Source organism: Aquarana catesbeiana, linkage group LG08 (assembly GCF_042186555.1).
Source record: "Aquarana catesbeiana isolate 2022-GZ linkage group LG08, ASM4218655v1, whole genome shotgun sequence".
In the NCBI taxonomy this organism is placed as follows: Eukaryota; Metazoa; Chordata; class Amphibia; order Anura; family Ranidae; genus Aquarana; species Aquarana catesbeiana.
In genome coordinates this window covers 279,802,729-279,821,326 of record NC_133331.1, presented here as the reverse complement: position 1 = coordinate 279,821,326, position 18,598 = coordinate 279,802,729, and the positions used below count along the sequence as shown (strand labels likewise).

At 45.6% G+C, this 18,598-nt stretch overlaps 2 protein-coding genes across 2 annotated transcripts in view; both read right to left on the bottom strand.

Moving 5' to 3' along the window:
* LOC141106752 (uncharacterized) overlaps positions 1 to 18,598 on the bottom strand; it is a 122,623-nt gene that overhangs the window by 72,795 nt on the left and 31,230 nt on the right. The gene's annotated exons all lie outside the window — the stretch shown is intronic.
* Positions 756 to 14,698, bottom strand: LOC141104514 (uncharacterized). Its single transcript, XM_073594092.1, has 7 exons — positions 14,473 to 14,698; positions 12,931 to 13,017; positions 12,714 to 12,811; positions 11,923 to 12,031; positions 7,010 to 7,107; positions 5,120 to 5,192; positions 756 to 2,869 (listed from the first exon to the last, which is right to left on the bottom strand). The coding sequence occupies exons 2-7, from the start codon at positions 12,962 to 12,964 to the stop codon at positions 1,626 to 1,628; spliced, it is 1,656 nt and encodes a 551-aa protein (XP_073450193.1). The 5' UTR covers positions 12,965 to 13,017; positions 14,473 to 14,698; the 3' UTR covers positions 756 to 1,625.

Sequence of the window (18,598 nt, the reverse complement as noted above, 5' to 3'; positions counted from 1 at the left end):
CTCTGCCTTCGAGGCCTCTATGATTTTCCAAATTTAATGAACTTAGGGATATGGAAGATCTTACGGCAACCTTATACAATCGGGAGGAGACCTTTCGGGACACTTGGAGGCCATGGCAACACTTTGTATACACGGATGCCTATCTACGGGAGACTTCGCAACCCGGTTGAATTCCTGGGATTTGCCTGATTTTGGCCCTGGGGGAGCGATCCTGCTATTCTGCTTTTTTGGTCCTACATCTCTTCATTTGGCCCCTGATGTCCTTTAAGAGACCCCAGAATTTTTCACCATTTCATTTGTCGGAGGCACTATCTGTCACCTCTAGCTAGGCTAGTTATATTGGCTGATAACTGATTTAAAGTTTGCTTGATCTCGAAGACCTGATGGCTGCTAACTGATTTGATGTTTGTTTTACTTTTGTATGCTTATTATAGCTAAGCAGATCCTAATGTCTATATATTATACTGCATGTTGGTTATCTCTGTACCCCTTTATGCTCTTTCCTGCTTGGCTTGTACTGTGCAATTTTGGGTACACAAATAAAAGAATTACAAAAATGTTTTCATACTCTTGTTGTGTTCCAACGTGAATCAAATTTCAATCTTTCTTAATCCACTTCAGTCCACCACCAATGACGTGGATGAAGCTAGACTGAAATTTGATTCACATTTTTTTTTTTTTTTCAGAGAATATTTATTTTCTGGACGAATATCTACACATTTTTGGACTTTTTGGTTGATAAAGGACACTAAACATTTTTCAACATAATTTAAATTTATTGTTATTTTAAAGAGGACATGTCATTTTATTTAAAAGCACACCCTGGATGTTATTTATTTGTTGATGTTATGCACTTTATATTTGGGAGGATTTGCATTATATTTTCATTTTAGAGGTCAGAGCTAGAGCTGTTAAATTGTTTTTATAAGAAGAAGGTTTTTTTACCTTCTTTAAGAACAGCTGCTGCACTGATCCATAATTCTGTGGAGCAGTTCAGTAATACTGTACTGTATCGTGTAGCGTAAATGTAGCTTTAATTAGTATCTGAAGCCTTGGATCTGTCCCTGGCTGCAGAGTCAAGAGCTGCCCCATGTTGCCTCTTCTCTGCAGTAGTGTTAGATCCCCTAAAACTATACATCTCACCATCTGATTTATGGTCTGTGAGCATTTACAGACCAGCAACCATCTGCTTTATGTGCTTTAGGAGGTATGATCCTCTTGAGAAGCCAAGGGATTGAAGTCTTTGAGTACAAAAGCCCTTTTAGGTTTAGGCTCCTACTGGAAAACCGTGTTGACTACATGCCATCAATTCCGTGTTTACAGTAGCAGGAGATTATGGATAAGAATACAGCATCTTGGACAGTAACCTAACCCAAAGGACTATAATGAAAAAAGTAGCTATAAAAGTTAGGCACCAGCTATAAATTATTTCAGGGCACGGTGTCCGAGCTCCTGAGAGGTTTCTATTCTCACTATAGGAGAACTGTACAGCAAACCATGCACTGCTTGGGGGCACCCATGTCATCTTCTGCTGAAAAAAGAGGCCTGAGGGTCAAAACTACATCCCCACCATATTTGGTAGCCCATCATGGTTACTGCAATGAATCTTCAAGGTCTTTGGGTTGTCACACAGGCACCTCTCCACAGTGACTCTTTTGGTGACCAATTAGGCTGGACTTCTTGGCAAAAGACTTGTTGCACTCCGAACAGGTGTAAGGCTTTTCTCCGGTGTGAGTCCTGCGGTGCTTCATGAGGTTGGACCTCTGCGTAAAGCATTTCCCGCACTCTGCACAGGAGAATGGCTTCTCACCTGTGTGAATGCGCAGATGTTCAACCAGGCACTGCTTCTTGCCAAAGGAACTGCCACACTCAGGGCAGGTGAAGGGCCTCTCGCCGCTGTGCGTTCTCTGGTGTAGGACCAGATTGGGCTTCCCAGCAAACCGCTTGCCGCAGTCGGCACATGAGTACGGCTTCTCTCCTGTGTGAATTTTCATGTGCTTGGCCAGGGAGGACATTTGCGTAAAGCACTTGCTGCATTTGGAGCATGAAAATGGCTTTTCTCCAGTGTGGGTCCTCTGGTGCTCCACCAGCCACGGCTTTTTGGCAAATCGCTTGCCACACTCAGAGCAGGAGAATGGTTTTTCTCCTGCGTGGCTTCTTTGGTGGTGGCAAAGGAGGTTGGACTTTGACGCAAAGTACTTCCCGCATTCAAGACAGCAGAAAGGTTTCTGAGCCGCGTGCGTGCCTCGATGTTTAACAAGGGACGACGCCTCTGAGAAACATTTCCCGCACTCTGTGCATGGATATGGCTTGACGCCAGTGTGAACGCGTTGGTGCTTGCTGAGGTGTAGCTTGCTCCCAAAGCACTTTCCACACTCAAAGCAGGCATAGGGCCTCTGTGCCAGGTGAATTCTTTGATGGTCCACCAGGTTCGACTTCCAGGTGAAACGTTTTGCACACTCGGGGCAGGAGAATGGTTTCTCATCTCTGTGTACCTTTTGGTGGCGGGCCAAGAGGGACTTCCAGATGAAACACTTCCCACATTCAGAGCAGGCAAATGGCTTGTCCTTGGTGTGAATCCTGCGATGCTGTATAAGCTTGTGTTTCGTGTCAAAGGCCTTCCCACATTCAAGGCATGGGAAGGCTCCCTCACTGGTGGCCTGGCCAGAATGTGTTTTCTGGTGTGACACAAGGTCGGCCCTTTGAATGAAATAGCGGCCACATTCATGGCAATGGAAGAAATCATTGACATCACTGGCTGTGGGACGGGGGCTCTGGTGTACAGAGGGGTCAAAGGGGGTGTCGGCAAGGTTACTGTCCAGTGAAGTCCCAGGATGTTTCTCAAGGTTCTTCCTGTCATGTTGGGTATCTGGAGAAAAGTAGACATGGAAGAAAAATACAAAATAATAATCACTGCAAGCCAATCAAACACAGAGCCTGCCTACCTGCATCCTGCCTACCTGACTAGGGGTGGGTCATAACAAGTACTCTATCAAAACTTGACCCTTGGCATTCAGTTGACAAAGCACGTTAGGCTCTTTATTAAAGAAAAAAACATCAATGCCTGCATGCGTTTTAACAGCCTGTGTAAAATGACTTTGCCAGACAGTTTCATCTTTGCGAGGATTGGCGGGGGAGTTGTGCCAGCAAATTGAAACAGTATTGACAATCAGGGGCTTTTTTTACCAGCTGGAACTTGGTGGAACTCAGTTCCACTACCTCTGGCTCAGTCCCTCTGCTCCCTGCTCACCACTACTACTAAGTCCGGCTTCTGTGTTTACAAGTGACAGCTCTTCTCCCAACGGCTACCACACATCTGATCTCCTGAGTGGCTCCCACTGAGTGCAGGATGGGGATAAGGGAGAGGCAGGTGCCTGGGGTGCAGTTCAGATGCCAACACCTCTACTGGATGAAATCCCAGCAAGTAAGCGAGGCGGAGCCAACTACAATATGCGGGGAGGTACTAGAGCCGACTAGGTGCTTTGGCTTAATAAAGCAAGAAAATTAAGATATGTGGAAGATGGTGGAGCTTTTAAGGAGGTGAGGAGAAGATGGGGGGAGGGGGGTTGCATGCAGAGGTAAGAGGGGAAGAGGGCTGAAAGTGAGATGTGGATGGGTGATGCAGAGTAGCTGTGGAAGAAGACTGAACTCTGCACTCTTTATGTAGTGCACCCCTGAACTCTGCAATCTGTGTGTAGTGCACCCCTGAACTCTGCACTCTGTGTGCACACCCCCTGAACTCTGCACTCTGTACGTAATGCTCTCCTGGTATTTCATGTGCCTTTAAGGCCCTCCCATTGTTAGTGAAATTTGACCACATCCACTATTTTATGCGGTTTGGATGGTGTGTGTGTTGGGGGGAAGGGGGTTTTGGGGGGTCGTAGTTCCTGTTCCTATTTTCTGAGAAAAAAAGCCCTGATTAAGACCCTTTGTGTTCAGTTTACCTTCATTCATTAAGGACACTATAAGTTTTCCACAAATCATGAAAGATCTATCCATTCCAAAGGGGGCTTTTTTTAAGCAACAATAGGCGTTGGATGTTTATACAGTTCCATCCATCATGAAAATGGCTTTAAAATAATTGAAAAATGTATTCAGCAGAAAAGTCAATGTGAATATGTCTACAACTATTTCATTTTGGACTTACTTAGATTTGTCCTAACACACAATATTTTTTCCTTCCAGGGCTCCCACTTCCTCCAGGTGCAAAGCATAGTGATGGAGACATTTTGTGCCCCATCCCACGCTACTTTTTACCTGGGGGAGTGGGATTTTCCCCTAGGCGATTCCTTGTCTATGTACCTGTCCCACATAATGACGTGGCATAGGTACAATATTTTTATTGTCTGGGATGGCCCTGAAATGCAGTTGAAGAAATTTTTGGAGTTTATGAACAATAATAACTACAATTTGAAATTTACAATGTCTTACAGTCCTTGTAGAATTACATTTCTAGGTGTAAAAGTAAAAGTCAACAGTATGGGCAACCTGGAAAATCCTCTTTTTAAAAAGCCTACTGCAAGGAACACCGTTTTAAGGGAGAATAGCTTTCACCCTAAACCTCTTGTGAGGTCTATCCCATAGAGTTAATACCTTCAACTTTGTAGAGTTTGATCCAATGGGGAATCATTTAAAAAGGAGGCACAAGCCCTGCGAGAGCAGTTAATTGTGCAGGGATATTCGAAAACATGTCTTATAAAAGTCTTCATTATGGCCATATCAGGGTCACATCATGATTTGATTTACAAAACAATGACAGTGTATTGTATAACAAGTGTATTTACGCTTTGTAGATCCCTTCACGATGTCTCCTGAAGAAGACCGTTCAAAATGCATCTGGTCTACATGTGAAATCTGTTGGAATCTATACATGATGTGAACCTCTAAGCAGAGAGCATTTTTTATATTTGTTGTCTTGTTTTAATATGTGTAAATAAACAGTTTTTATGATACTCAGTTTGTTTCTATATGGTCCACATAAAGTCCATGACTACCAAAACAGAATTTCGCTAGATCCCTTTAAAATAATTTTTTCTTCGTCTGGATCATCTTGGGTTTACACAGGATGGCAATGATGGACACATGTCTTTCCACCCAGTATTAGTCATTTGTAACTTACCATGTGCATCACGGCTGCTGTACAAGTCATCATCATTCATGTCTTCGACTTTAACGACCACAAGATCTTTAGCCTAGATAAGATAGAGCAGTTTGTAGGCCATTGGATGGACTGCAGCAGGATTAGAATCTTGGGTTTTCATTGTTGTCAGGGTTCTTGCTGGGGACATTTCCCCCAAATCCCTGATTTGGTAACCAACTTCTCTAGTGATAACCCAAACAACAACAAAATGATGGAGATTCTAAGAGTTTTAATTGCTATGTCATTAACTAAGAGATTTCCACTCATTTCCCACCCCCCAATCCTTGCATCTATAAAAGTGGTCTACAAACTGCAGCCTGGGGGCCAGTCGCAGCCCTTTGCTTGCCTTTATCTGACCCCTGGGGCACTTTTCCTTCCACTGATACAAGACGCTATTCCTCACACTGACACCAACAAAGGGGCAATATTCCTACTGTTGCCATCAAGAATGGGGCACTATCTCTCCGACTGAAACCAATAATGGGGCACTATTCCTCCCAACGACACCAATGATGGGGCTCTATTCCTCCCACTGACACCAATGATGGGACACAATTCCTTCCACTGACAGCAATGATGGGACACTATTCCTCCCACTGACAGCAATGATGGGACACTATTCCTCCCACTGACACCGACAATGGGGCACTATTCCTATTCCTCCAACTGACACCAATGATGGGGCACTATTCCTCCAACTGACACCAATGTTGGGGCACTATTCCTCCCACTGACACCAATGATGGGGCTCTATTCCTCCCACTGACAGCATTGATGGGACACAATTCCTTCCACTGACAGCATTGATGGGACACAATTCCTTCCACTGACAGCAATGATGGGACACAATTCCTTCCACTGACAGCAATGATGGGACACTATTCCTTCCACTGACAGCAATGATGGGACACTATTCCTTCCACTGACAGCAATGATGGGGCACTATTCCTCCAACTAACACCGATGATGGGGCACTATTCCTCCCACTGACACCAACCATGGGGCACTATTCCTCCCACTGACACCAATGATGGGGCACTATTCCTCCCTCTGACACTAATGATGGGGCACTATTCTTCCTACTGACACCAATAATGGGGCAATATTCCTCCCACTGACACCAACAATGGGGCACTATTTATCCAACTGACACCAATGTGGGGGCACTATTCCTCCCACTGACATCAATTTTGGGGCACTATTCCTCCCACTGACACCAATGTCGGGGCACTATTCCTTCCACTGACACCAATGATGGGGCACTATTCCTCCCTCTGACACTAATGATGCGGTACTATTCTTCCTACTGACACCAATGATGGGGCAATATTCCTCCCACTGACACCAACAATGGGGCACTATTCATCCAACTGACACCAATGTGGGGGCACTATTCCTCCCACTGACATCAATTTTGGGGCACTATTCCTCCCACTGACACCAATGTTGGGGCACTATTCCTGCCCCTAATACCAAAGATGCATTGTTTAATCACACAGATGCCAGGATAATTTCTACTCCAACTGCTCACAGTCCAGCCCCCCTAAAGTATGAAGAGGAGTAAACTGTTCCTTTGGTTAGAAAGTTTGAAGACCCATGATCTATAACACTCTCCATTATTCTGGGAAGGCTTTCCATGATATTTTGGATTGTGTCCAATCAGCCAAAGGAGCATTTGTGAGGTCATTCCCTGATGTTGGATGAGGAGACCTGGCTCACAATTAGTTAGGGCTCTTAGCAGGCTGCTCAAGTTACTCCAACTGAAACACAACAGGGGGCATGGCAGGAGGGGCACTGCTGGGGCCACATAATCTAACATATTCTATGAGCACTGGGTTTGGTTTAGAGCAGGTTCTTGTTTTGACATACCTCATTGTCTTGAGGGATCTCCTGATGTTCCTGTTTGGATTCCCAGGAATACAGAGAACAGGGACCTCTCTCTGGGGTATTCCTGTTAGTGGGTACATCTGTAGAATAAATATCAGATAGGTGTCATTAAACCATTTCCAAGTACTCATCTGTACTCAGGCTTGATGACGGCATTGAAGCCAGATAACCAGGCAACTAGCATGATCATTAATGGTGGCTTCCATGTTTCTCTAAGGAAAGGTCTGCTTTAAATGTGGAAATGTGATACTAAATAACAGGGACTGACCCGTATTTTAAATTCACAATCCAAACTCTAAACAGGGTCAGAAGCAGGAATTGCATGAAGCCAAAAGGGATCCAAGCGAGCAGTTGGTGTGGCTAAGGATCAGTGGCAACTGAGAGCAGAATTTCCTTAGGTAAGGGTTCTTCTTAGACAGGGAGCACAATCTTCAGTCCACCTACGAAAGGCATACAACTCAGGAATGAAATAAACCAAGGAGCTCTACAAATGATGTGTGTTTCTTGCAGGGACGTGCGGTGAGGTCAGTGGCTGGTGAGGCACTGGCTAGTATCACAGCCAGATACACACAGGTTACATACGGCACAAACGTTAGAGCGAGAGCAATAATTCTAGCACTAGACCTCCTCTGTAACTCTAAACATGTAACCTGTAAAAAATTTTCAAGTGTCGCCCATGGAGATTTTTAAGTACCAAAATTTGGCGCCATTCCACAAGTGTGCGCAATTTTAAAGCGTGACATGTTAGATATTTATTTACTTGGTGTAACATCATCTTTCATAGTATACCAAAATATCAGGCTAACTTTAGTGTTTTTTTTTTTTTATATATTCATGAAACAGTTGTTTTCCAAAAACAAATGCGTTTGAAAAATTGCTGCGCAAATACCGTGTAACATTAAAAGTTGCAACGACCACCATTTTATTCCCTAGGGTGTCTACCAAAATTATATATATATATATATATATATATATATATATATATATAGTATCTCACAAAAGTAAGTACACCCCTCACCCCTCACCTCTTTTTGTAAAAATGTTATTATCTTTTCATGTGACAACACTGAAGAAATGACACTTTGCTACAATGTAAAGTAGTGAGTGTACAGCTTGTATAACAGTGTAAATTTGCTGTCCCCTCAAAATAACTCAACACACAGCCATTAATGTCTAAACTGCTGGCGACAAATGTGAGTACACCCCTAAGTGAAAATGTCCAAATTGGGCCCAAAGTGTCAATATTTTGTGTGGCCACCATTATTTTCCAGCATTACCTTAACCCTCTTGGGCATGGAGTTCACCAGAGCTTCACAGGTTGCCACTGGAGTCCTCTTCCACTCCTCCATGACGACATCACGGAGCTGGTGGATGTTAGAGACCTTGCACTCCTCCACCTTCCGTTTAAAGATGCCCCACAGATGCTCAATAGGGTTTAAGTCTGGAGACATGCTTGGCCAGTCCATCACCTTTACACTCAGCTTCTTTAGCAAGGCAGTGGAGGCAAGGCAGTGGAGGTGTGTTTGGGGTCGTTATCATGTTGGAATACTGTCCTGTGGCCAGTCTCCGAAGGGATGGGATCATGCTCGGCTTTAGTATGTCACAGTACATGTTGGCATTCATGGTTCCCTTAATGAACTGTAGCTCCCCAGTGCCGGCAGCACTCATGCAGCCTCAGACCATGACATTCCCACCACCATACTTGACTGTAGGCAAGACACACTTGTCTTTGTACTTCTCACCTGGTTGCCGCCACACACGCTTGACACCATCTGAACCAAATAAGTTTATCTTGGTTTCATCAGACCACAGGACATGAGTCCAGTAATCTATGTCCTTAGTCTGCTTGTCTTCAGCAAACTGTTTGCGGGCTTTCTCGTACATCATCTTTAGAAGAGGCTTCCTTCTGGGACGATAGCCATGCAGACCAATTTGATGCAGTGTGCGGCGTATGGCCTGAGCACTGACAGGCTGACCCCCCCCCCCCCACCACCACCCCTTCAACCTCTGCAACAATGCTGGCAGCACTCATGCATCTATTTCCCAAAGACAACCTCTGGATATGACGCTGAGCACGTGCACTCAACTTCTTTGGTCGACCATGGCGAGGCCTGTTCTGAGTGGAACCTGTCCTGTTAAACCACTGTATGGTCTTGGCCACCGTGCTTCAGCTCAGTATCTGGGTTTTGGCAATCTTTTTTATAGCCTAGGCCATCTTTACGTAGAGCAACGATTCTTCTTTCAGATCCTCAGAGAGTTCTTTGCCATGAGGTGCCATGTTGAACTTCCAGTGACCAGTATGAGAGAGTGGGAGCGATAACATCAAATTTAACACACCTGCTCCCCATTCACACCTGAGACCTTGTAACACTAACGAGTCACATGACACCAGGGAGGGAAAATGGCTAATTGTGTAAGGTACCTGTGATAGGTAGTGTCTGAAGTGGAGCTTGTGTGCTGAGGATTCAGGCGAAAACTTAGTCAGGCAGATCAGGTTGGCAACAGATCAGGCAAAGCGGTACACGATCGAAATCCAGGAGTGGTCAGGCAGGCAAAGGTCATACACGAGCTGGCGGTGAAGTACAAAATCAGCAGGCTAGAAAGTAGTCAGGAATTCAGGCAGAAGTTCATATACGGTATTCAGAGTCACAAAGCAGTCACAACACCCAGGGAGCTAGTCCACACAAAAGGGCACTGAGAGATAGGAAGTGCCGCTATTTATGGGCTGCTTTGATTGTAGATTTCCACAACTGGCGGCAGGTGGGGCTAGTGAGTCCAAGGTAATGCATCAAACTGAGAGAACATAGCCATAACTCCAGAGCTCTTCTGTGGCACAACAAGTAAGACTGCAGCTGTGGGACGAGGAACATCCCGGTTTGAATACACCCAGGTACATGACAAATTGGGCCCAATTTGGACATTTTCACTTAGGGGTGTACTCACTTTTGTTGTCAGCGGTTTAGACAATAATAGCTGTGTGTTGAGTTATTTTGAGGGGGCAGCAAATTTACACTGTTATACAAGCTGTACACTCACTACTTTACATTGTAGCAAAGTGTAATTTCTTCAGAGTTATCACATGAAAAGATAGAATAAAATATTTACAAAAATGTGAGGGGTGTACTGACTTTTGTGAGATACTGTATAATGTTTGGGGGTTCTAAGTAATTTTCTAGCAAGAAAAAAGATGATTTTTACATGTGGTAGAGAAGTGTCAGAATTGGCCCTGGTGGATAGGGGTTAATTACCATAAGTAATATACAAATAATTAATATATATTGTTTTTAAGGTAAATTACTATATTTTCAAAAACTGTACTCAAGCAGGTGGCTTAACAGACAAATTACTAAAGTTTCAAGTTATAACTTCAAACCAGTAATTTCACAGTAAATAGATAAATAATAAATTATTATGATATAGCATAATAATATATAATTTAGCTTGATTAAAACAGTACCTTTTCAACAGGCAGCAGATTCTCATTCTCCTTCTTAACTGTGTGAGAAAACAAGGGATTATGGGTAAATCGTATACTCATAAACCCATTCTTTTTCCTTCTAGTTAAGAGGGCTGGGCTGGAAGGGAGCATATGTCTCCTTCTATGACACTGCAGTGAGAGGAGAACCTCCACTGTAGCATTTTTATTGGACAGCTTGAGCTTGTTCCAATGGTGCTTTACCATTCGCCCAAGCCTCGAAGCTCAGTCGTTTTTTTGTTTTTTTTTATGTTCATGGCAGGTGGGGCCCTGCCTGCCCTGCTTCCCCTGGCTGGACATACCTGGTTTCTTGGGACATCCCATTCTAGCCCCAAGAAGGAGTTACTGTACATTCTCCAAAACCTACATCAATTGTAAACCATTTCTCTTTGTATATAAAAAGGGTCTGTGTCCAGTAGAGCAGTAGAGCTGGTGGAGCTCCTTGGTCTATTTTTCCCCAAGGGCCATGGTCAGGCAACAGTGTTTCAGATTGACCAGGGAAAAAAACATGTCAAATTGTCAATAGAAATTAGTAATTCTTTATCAAGATGGGACACAGAAGTCTATCATGGGGTAACATTTGTTCCACTTAAGAAGCAGAACCCTTCATTGTGTGCTAAAAAAAAAATTGAGGCGGAATGCCACTCATAGGCATGCGCACTGGGTGTGCTGAGAGTGCCTGGGGACACCCTAACCACCCTGTGCAGTGCAGATTTGGCAGATTTCCTCTGCTGCCTCACACCCCCCCCCCCCCCCCCGGGGCGCTGCTGGGCTTCCCTCCTCTCCTCTGTTGCCTGCTGCTGCAGGAGTTGTTTCAGGGCATGTGGGAAGGGGCCTGTAAGTATGTCATTTAATGGCCTCTTCCTTTTCTGCATGAACCAATCACTTACTGTGTTCATTCATGACTGAAGCATAGCAAAATGTGTTTACTATGCTTCAGTTTGTGAATGAACAGTAAACCACTCAGCACAGAGTACTTCCCTTTCTTTCACTGTCCAGTGAAGCTGAGGCTGCAGAGAAAAGGACTGGGGAATCTCTGTTCTTAGTCCCTTTCTCTGTATTAAAAGTGAGACATCAGGTGTCTATTTGGACCCCTGATATTTCACTAAAGCCCCCCAACGGGGCTACTAAAAAAGTTATAATAAGAATATAGCAATAACATTGTAATAATTAATAAATAAAATAAAATAATAAAAATATAAAACTACTGACATTATCCACTGCCCTAGTGACACCATCCACTCCTCTACTGACACCATCCACTGCCCTACTGACACTGTCCATGTTTTAATACACATACAAGTGTTTGAGCTTTGGGGTGCACACCCTAATGTAATAGGCTGTGCACACCTATGATGTCACTACATGTGAATTCTCAATAGCTCAATAACTATTTCTGGATTTTGTGTCTATCACTCACCTATTTTGATCTCTGGAGGAACTTCCTCCTCTTTACATGGCTCATCACTCCTTACATAAGACTGTTCTTCATCTTTGGGCTCAACCTTGACAACAATGGACCCTCCAGCCTGGGGAAAACATAAGTTTAGAATGGTTAATTCACCTTTACAAAGAAACTTCATATGCAGCTAGGGGACATTTGTAGATAAAAGTGGACTGTGCAGCTTTGACTGAAGTTGGATAATCCCCTTCCTATAGGTGTAGGCCATTTACTTACCTCCCAAATCCTGGCCAAAAAAGTCTCAGAGATAGCATCATCCCATCCTGCCTTCTTGCCAGGTAATTGCTAAGATGCTCCCAGCCATTGATGCTTACCCCCACCATCACAGGAGCGAGCTCTCAAAACCCTAAACGTGAGGTTCAATATCTCCTCCATCGCATCACTGAGCTCAGAGCTACTTTGACGGGGAGAAAGAGTGCAAATGAGGGAGTTTGAATCAGAGAAAGAGTTTGCTCCTGTGATGGTGAGGGTGAGCAGTAATGGCTGAGAGTGTCTTAGTAACATCCTAGCATCTTTTGGCCAGGATTCAGGAGGTACTTAAATGGATTACACCTATAGAGAGGGTATTATTTAACTGCACTGTTTGTTTTTATCTGTGGCTGCCCCTTACCTGCATAAGCAGTTTTTTGGTAAAGGTGAACCATACCTTTAAAAGATTAAAAGACGGTTACATTATTTTTGAGATACCAGTTTTGCAGGATCAGTAAAGCCTACAAAGCACACCAGAGTGCTGGTTTGGTTCCATCTACCTTATCATCCTGAGGGATCTCCTGATGTTCCTGTGTGGAGTCCCGGGAATACAGAGGACGGGGACATCTCTCTGGTGGGTTCCCATTACTGGATCCATCTGTAGGAAACACACACACTGACTGATTGTTTCTATGTCTTTATATCAGAGGATGTGTGTATCTAGGTGGATCCTCAATACTCTTCTCTCCTTTATAAGAAATGAAAGTCACCTCTTACCCGGTGATGTGAGGGGCGGCCGGTTCTCCATCATGACGTCCTTGTAGAGATCCTTGTGTCCTTCTATATACTCCCACTCCTCTTATGCTATAATGAAAAAATACAATGATAATAAATTAAAAATTGTTTAAAAATGAAAAATTATACGGTTCCTTTTTTATCAAAGGGAAGAATTAACATGGCTTTGCAGCAGCCGAATTCAAACCTTTGTCAAAAAAATGGGAGTTTGATCCTGGTTTCCAAGTCCTTAGCAGTATGGACTGCCCAAGACCTCTCCTCCATCAGGTGGTTAGATAAAGAGGAGCCTGTAGAACAGAAGTCTGGTAATGAAATGGAGGACCGTGGAGTGTAAAGCTCCTCTGGTGCAGAGACTGATATGACTGGCTCAGTGTTTCCTGTACAGCACTGTGGTATTTGTCAGAGCTATATAAATGTATAATAATAATAATAGTGTGTGACTGTCGGGGACATTAGAGTGTAAGCTCATCTGGTGTGGAGACTGAAGTGAATGACTCAGTGTACCCTGTACAGCACTTTGGTATATGTCAGAGCTATAAAAATGTATAATAATAGTGTGTAACTGTCCTGGTACATTACAGTGTAAGCTCCTCTGGTGCAGAGACTGAAGTAAATGGCTCAGTGTGCTCTGTAAAACACTATGGTATATGTCAGAGCTATATAAATGTGTGTAACTGTGGTTGAACATTAGAGTGCAAGCTCCTCTGATATAGAGATATGTGTTCTCTGTATAGCGCTATGGTATATGTCAGAGCTATATAAATGTGTGTGACTGTCCTGGGACATTAGAGTGTAAGCTCCTCTGGTGCAGAGACTGAAATAAATGGCTCAGTGTGCTCTGTAAAACACTATGGTATATGTCAGAGCTATATAAATGTGTGTAACTGTGGTTGAACATTAGAGTGCAAGCTCCTCTGATATAGACATATGTAACTGGCTCAGTGTTCTCTTTACAGCACTGCGGTATATGTCAGAGCTATATAAATAGAAAATAATAATAGCGTGTGACAGTGTAAGCTCCTTTGATACAGAGACTGATGCGACTGGCTCAGTGTGCTCTGTATAACACTTTGGTATATGTCAGCTATATAAACATGTGTGACTTTGGTGGAACATTAGAGTGTGAGCTTCTCTGATACAAAGACTGATGAGAATGGCTCAGTGGTCTCTTTACAGCACTGCGGTATCTTTTAGAGCTATATACATATAAAATAATAAAAGCATGTGACTGCTCTGGGACATTAGAGTGTAAGCTCCTCTGGTGCAGAGACTGAAGTGACTAGCTCAGTGTTCTCTGTACAGCAATGCAGAATATGTCAGAGCTTTATAAATATATAATTATAACAATAGTGTGTAACTGTCCTGGGATATTTGAGTGTGAGCTCCTTTGATACAGAGAGTGATGTGACTAGCTCAGTGTTCCCTGTACAGCTCTGCGGTATATGTCAGAGCTATATAAATGAATAATAATAAAAGTGAGTGACTGTGGTGGGACATTAGATTGCAAGCTCTGTGGATACGTACCTTTCCCAGTTGCTGACGCTCCAGCGCTGTAGCACTCTCTGCTCAGGTTACATGCCCCCCTTATCTTCCCCGCCCAGTCCACATCGAGTGCTGGAACCCCCTTGTCTCATAAGAAGAAGATGTTATTATCTCCTCCTCACTGGGTACACACTCTCTCCAGCCTCACACCCCCTCTAGGAATTTAGACATCGCTAGAACTCCTCCTTTGGTCTACAACAAAATGGCCACCACCCCTCCAGCACAAGGACACTTCCTTTTCTCACAAAGCAAGACTCTAGTGGTGATTCTGACTCTACACTTGAGGTGATTGTAGCCGTATTAGTGCATTTGCAACAAAATCATATAAGTATTGTCTGTAGTACTTTTTTTCACTTGCGCCAAACCTGGCCATAAATGAGTAAAAAATTAAGCGAGAAATCAAACAAAATATTGAAATGTTCTTTAATAGCACGTTCCATTCAGCCATCACTGCAGCTAAAATTATCGCAAGAACATCAACAAATTTTCATTTGTTTTCTATATTAAAGTACTCTATCGCTGTTTGTAGATCTATTTATGATTGAGTGGAAATGATGTAATGCAAATATGACCTTGTAGAAACTCTCCACCCCTCTCTCTCTCCACTCCCTCTATATTCTCCTCTCCCCCTCTCCCTCCCTCCTCTCTGTCCTTTTCTCTCTATCCCCCTTCCCTCCCCTGTCTCACCCCCTCCCTTCTTTCTCTCCACCCACTCTCTATTACCCCCTCTCCCTTCCTTCTCTCTCACTCCACCCCTCCTCTATCCCTCCTCTCCCTTTCTCTCTCTCTCCGTCTCCCCTCTCCCTTCTCTGCTGCCTGCTCTCTGTTCCTTTCTCTCTCTAGGCTCTCTATCCTTCCCCCTCTTCCCTCTCTCCATCCCCCCAATTACCCCCTTTCCCTTCCTTCTCTCTCTTCATCCCCCTATTTCCCCTTTCCCTTGCTTCTCTCTCTTCACCCCCCTGTCTCTCTCTCTCTCCATCCCCCATTTCCCCCTTTCCCTTCCTTCTCTCTCTCCACCCCCCCCTTTCTCTCTCTCCATCCCCCCCTTTCTCTCTCTCCATCCCCCCATTTCCCTCTTTCTCTCTCTCCATCCCCCCTTTCCCTTTCTTCTCTCTCTCCATCCCCCCATTTCCCCCTTTCCCTTCCTTCTCTCTCTCCACCTCCCCTTTCTCTATCTCCATCCCCCCATTTCCCCCTTTCCCTTTCTTCTCTCTCTCCACCCCCCCATTTCCCCTTTGCCTTCCTTCTCTCTCTCCACCCCCCCATTTCCCCCTTTCCCTTCCTTCTCCCCCCTTCTATTGTCCCTTCTTTCTCTCTCTCCATGCCCCCATTACCCCCTTTCCCTTCCTTCTCTCTCTCCACCCCTCCATTTCCCCCTTTCCCTTCCTTCTCTCCCCCACTTCTATTGTCCCTTCTTTCTCTTTCTCCATGCCCCTATTTCCCCCCATTTCCCTTCCTTCTCTCTCTCCACCCCCCTTTCTCTCTCTCCATCCCCCCATTTCCCCTTTCCCTTGCTTCTCTCTCTCCACCCCCCGTTCTCTCTCTCCATCCCCCCATTTCTCCCTTTCCCTTCCTTCTCTCCCCCCCTTCTATCGTCCCTTCTTTCTCTCTCTCCATCCCCCCATTTCCCCCTTTCCCTTCCTTCTCTCTCTCCACCCCCCCTTTCTCTCTCTCCATCCCCCCCATTTCCCCCTTTCCCTTCCTTCTCTCTCTCCACCCCCCCTTTTTCTCTTTCTCCATCCCTCCATTTCCCTTCCTTCTCTCTCTCCATCCCCCCATTTCCCTTCCTTCTCTCTCTCCATCCCCCCATTTCCCACTTTCCCTTCCTTCTCTTTCTCCACCCCCCTTTCTCTTTCTCCACCCCCCATTTCCCCCTTTCCCTTCCTTCTCTCACCCCCCTTCTATCGTCCCTTCTTTCTCTCTCTCCATCCCCTCTTCTATCCCTCCTCTCCCTTTCTCTCGCTCTCTGCTCTTTATCCCCCCTCCCTCCCTCTCTCACTCCCCTTTTTTCTCTACACCCTCTCTATTACCCCCTCTCCCTTCCCATTCTCTCTCTCTCCATCCCCCTTTTCCCTTCTTCTTCACTGGCTCCTCTCTGTTCCTTTCTCTCTATCCACTGTCTATCCCCCTTCTTCCCTCTCTCCATCCCCCTATTTCCCCCTTTCCCTTCCTTCCCTCTCTCCACCCCCGCTCTGTCCCTCCTTCCTTCTCTCTCTCTCCATCTCCTCCTCTATCCCTCCTCTACTGTTCTCTCTCTCCGCTCTCTATCTCCCCTCTTCCCTCTCTCTCTACATCCCCCCATTTCCTCCTTTAACTTCCTCTCTCTCTCTCTCCATTCCCCCTCTAACCCTCCCTCCCTCTCTCTCCACCCCCTCCTTTATCCCTCCTCTGCCTTTCTCTCTCTCCAACCTCCTCTCCCTTCTCCGCTGCCACCTCTCTGTTCCTTTCTCTATCTCCACTCTCTATCCCCCCTCTCGGCCCCCCCCCATTTCCTCCTTTCATTTCCTTCTCTCTCTCCATCCCCCCTCTATCCCCCCTTTTCCACTCTCTCCACCCCCCATCCCTCTCCTCCCTTTTCTCTTTTTTTATCACCTCTCCACCCCCCCTTTCCTCTCTCTCTCTCTCTCTCTCTCTCTCTCTCTCTTCACCTCCCTCTCCCTCTTTCCATCCACCCTGTTCCCCTCTGTCTCCATCCCCCTCTCTCAATCCACCCTCTCCCTCTCTCCACCCCATAGAACATAGAAAAGTGACGACAGAAAAAGACAGAGTAGTCCATTAAGTGTGTCCATTTTTTTTTCCATTCGTTTTTTTTTTTGTTAAATTTATTGTCTGAGTATAGATCTATGTTTGTCCCAAGCATGTTTAAAGCCATTTACTGTTGACTGTCTCACTAGCTCTGCTGGACATCTATTCCAAGCATCAGCTACCCTTTCAGTAAAATAACACATCTATGATTAGTTTTGAACTTTCCTCCAGTTAGTTTCCTTCCCTATCTCTCTTTCCATCCCCCTCTATAACCCCTCTCCTTCCCTCTCACCACCCCCTCTCTATCTCCCTCTCTCTTTCCACCCCCCGTCTCTCTCTCCATTCCCCCTTCCCCCCATCTCCCCTCTCTCCAACCCCCTTCCCTCTCTCTCTCTCTCCATTCCCCCTCTATCCCCCTCTCTCTCTCTCTCCATTCCCCCTCTATCCCCCTCTCTCTCTCTCTCCACCCCCCTTCCCTCTCTTCACCCCCCCACCTCTCTCCATCCCTCCCCCTTTCTCTCTTTTTCTGTTTGTCTTATGTTTCCCCTCCTTTCCCTCTCTATTTGCTTTTCGCCTTTATCCCTCTCCCCTCTCTGTCTACCCCCCTCTCCCTCTCCACCCCCCCTCTCTCTCTCTGATCCCCCTCTATTCCCCCTTCCCTCTCTCTCTCTCTTCACCCCCCTCTATCCCATCTCTCTCTCCTTCTCACTTCCCTCTCTGTCTCTCCATCCCCCTTCTATCCCTCCTTCCCTCTTTTTTTTTCCACCTCATTCCAATTACCCCCTCTCCCTTTCCTCTCTCTCACTCTCTCTACCCCCCCCCCCCCCTCATCTCCGTCCCATTCTCTCTCTCTGTTTTCATTCAGTCCTCTCTCTCTCCTTCTCCCCTTTATCCCCCCTCCCTTCACTCTCTCTCCATACCCCCTGTATTACCCCCCTCTCTCTCCATCCCACCTCTCCCTCTCTGTCCCTCATCTCCATCCCTTTCTCTCTCTCTTTTTGCCTTTTGCCCCCCCTCCTATACCCCTGTCTCTCCTTCTCCCCTTTATCCCCCTCCCTCTCTCCATTCCCTTTGTACTCCTCCCCTCTCCCTTTCCTTTGTCTCTCTCTCTCCATCCCCCCTCTCCCTCCCGCCCTCATCTCTGTCCCTTTCTCTCTGTTTGCCTTCTGCCCCCACCCTTTCCCCCTGTCTCTCCCGCCCCTTCCCTCTCTCTCTCCATTCCCCTGTATTCCTTCCCTCTCCATTTCCCTTCTCTCTCTCTCTATCCCCCCTCTCCCTGTTCCCCCTCTCCCTCTTTCCTCTCTCTCCATCCCCCCCTCTACCCCCTCCCATCCCTCTCGATACCTACTATCCCTCTTTCTCT

Bases quoted from the DNA above. Each gene is read 5' to 3' on its own strand.
- LOC141104514 (XM_073594092.1), bottom strand. From the start codon at position 12,964: ATGATGGAGAACCGGCCGCCCCTCACATCACCGG. The intron at 12,812-12,930 runs GTAAGAGGTGAC...TGTTTCCTACAG, and splicing joins GCCGCCCCTCACATCACCGG to ATGGATCCAGTAATGGGAAC. The intron at 12,032-12,713 runs GTAGATGGAACC...TGTTTTCCCCAG, and splicing joins AGATCCCTCAGGATGATAAG to GCTGGAGGGTCCATTGTTGT.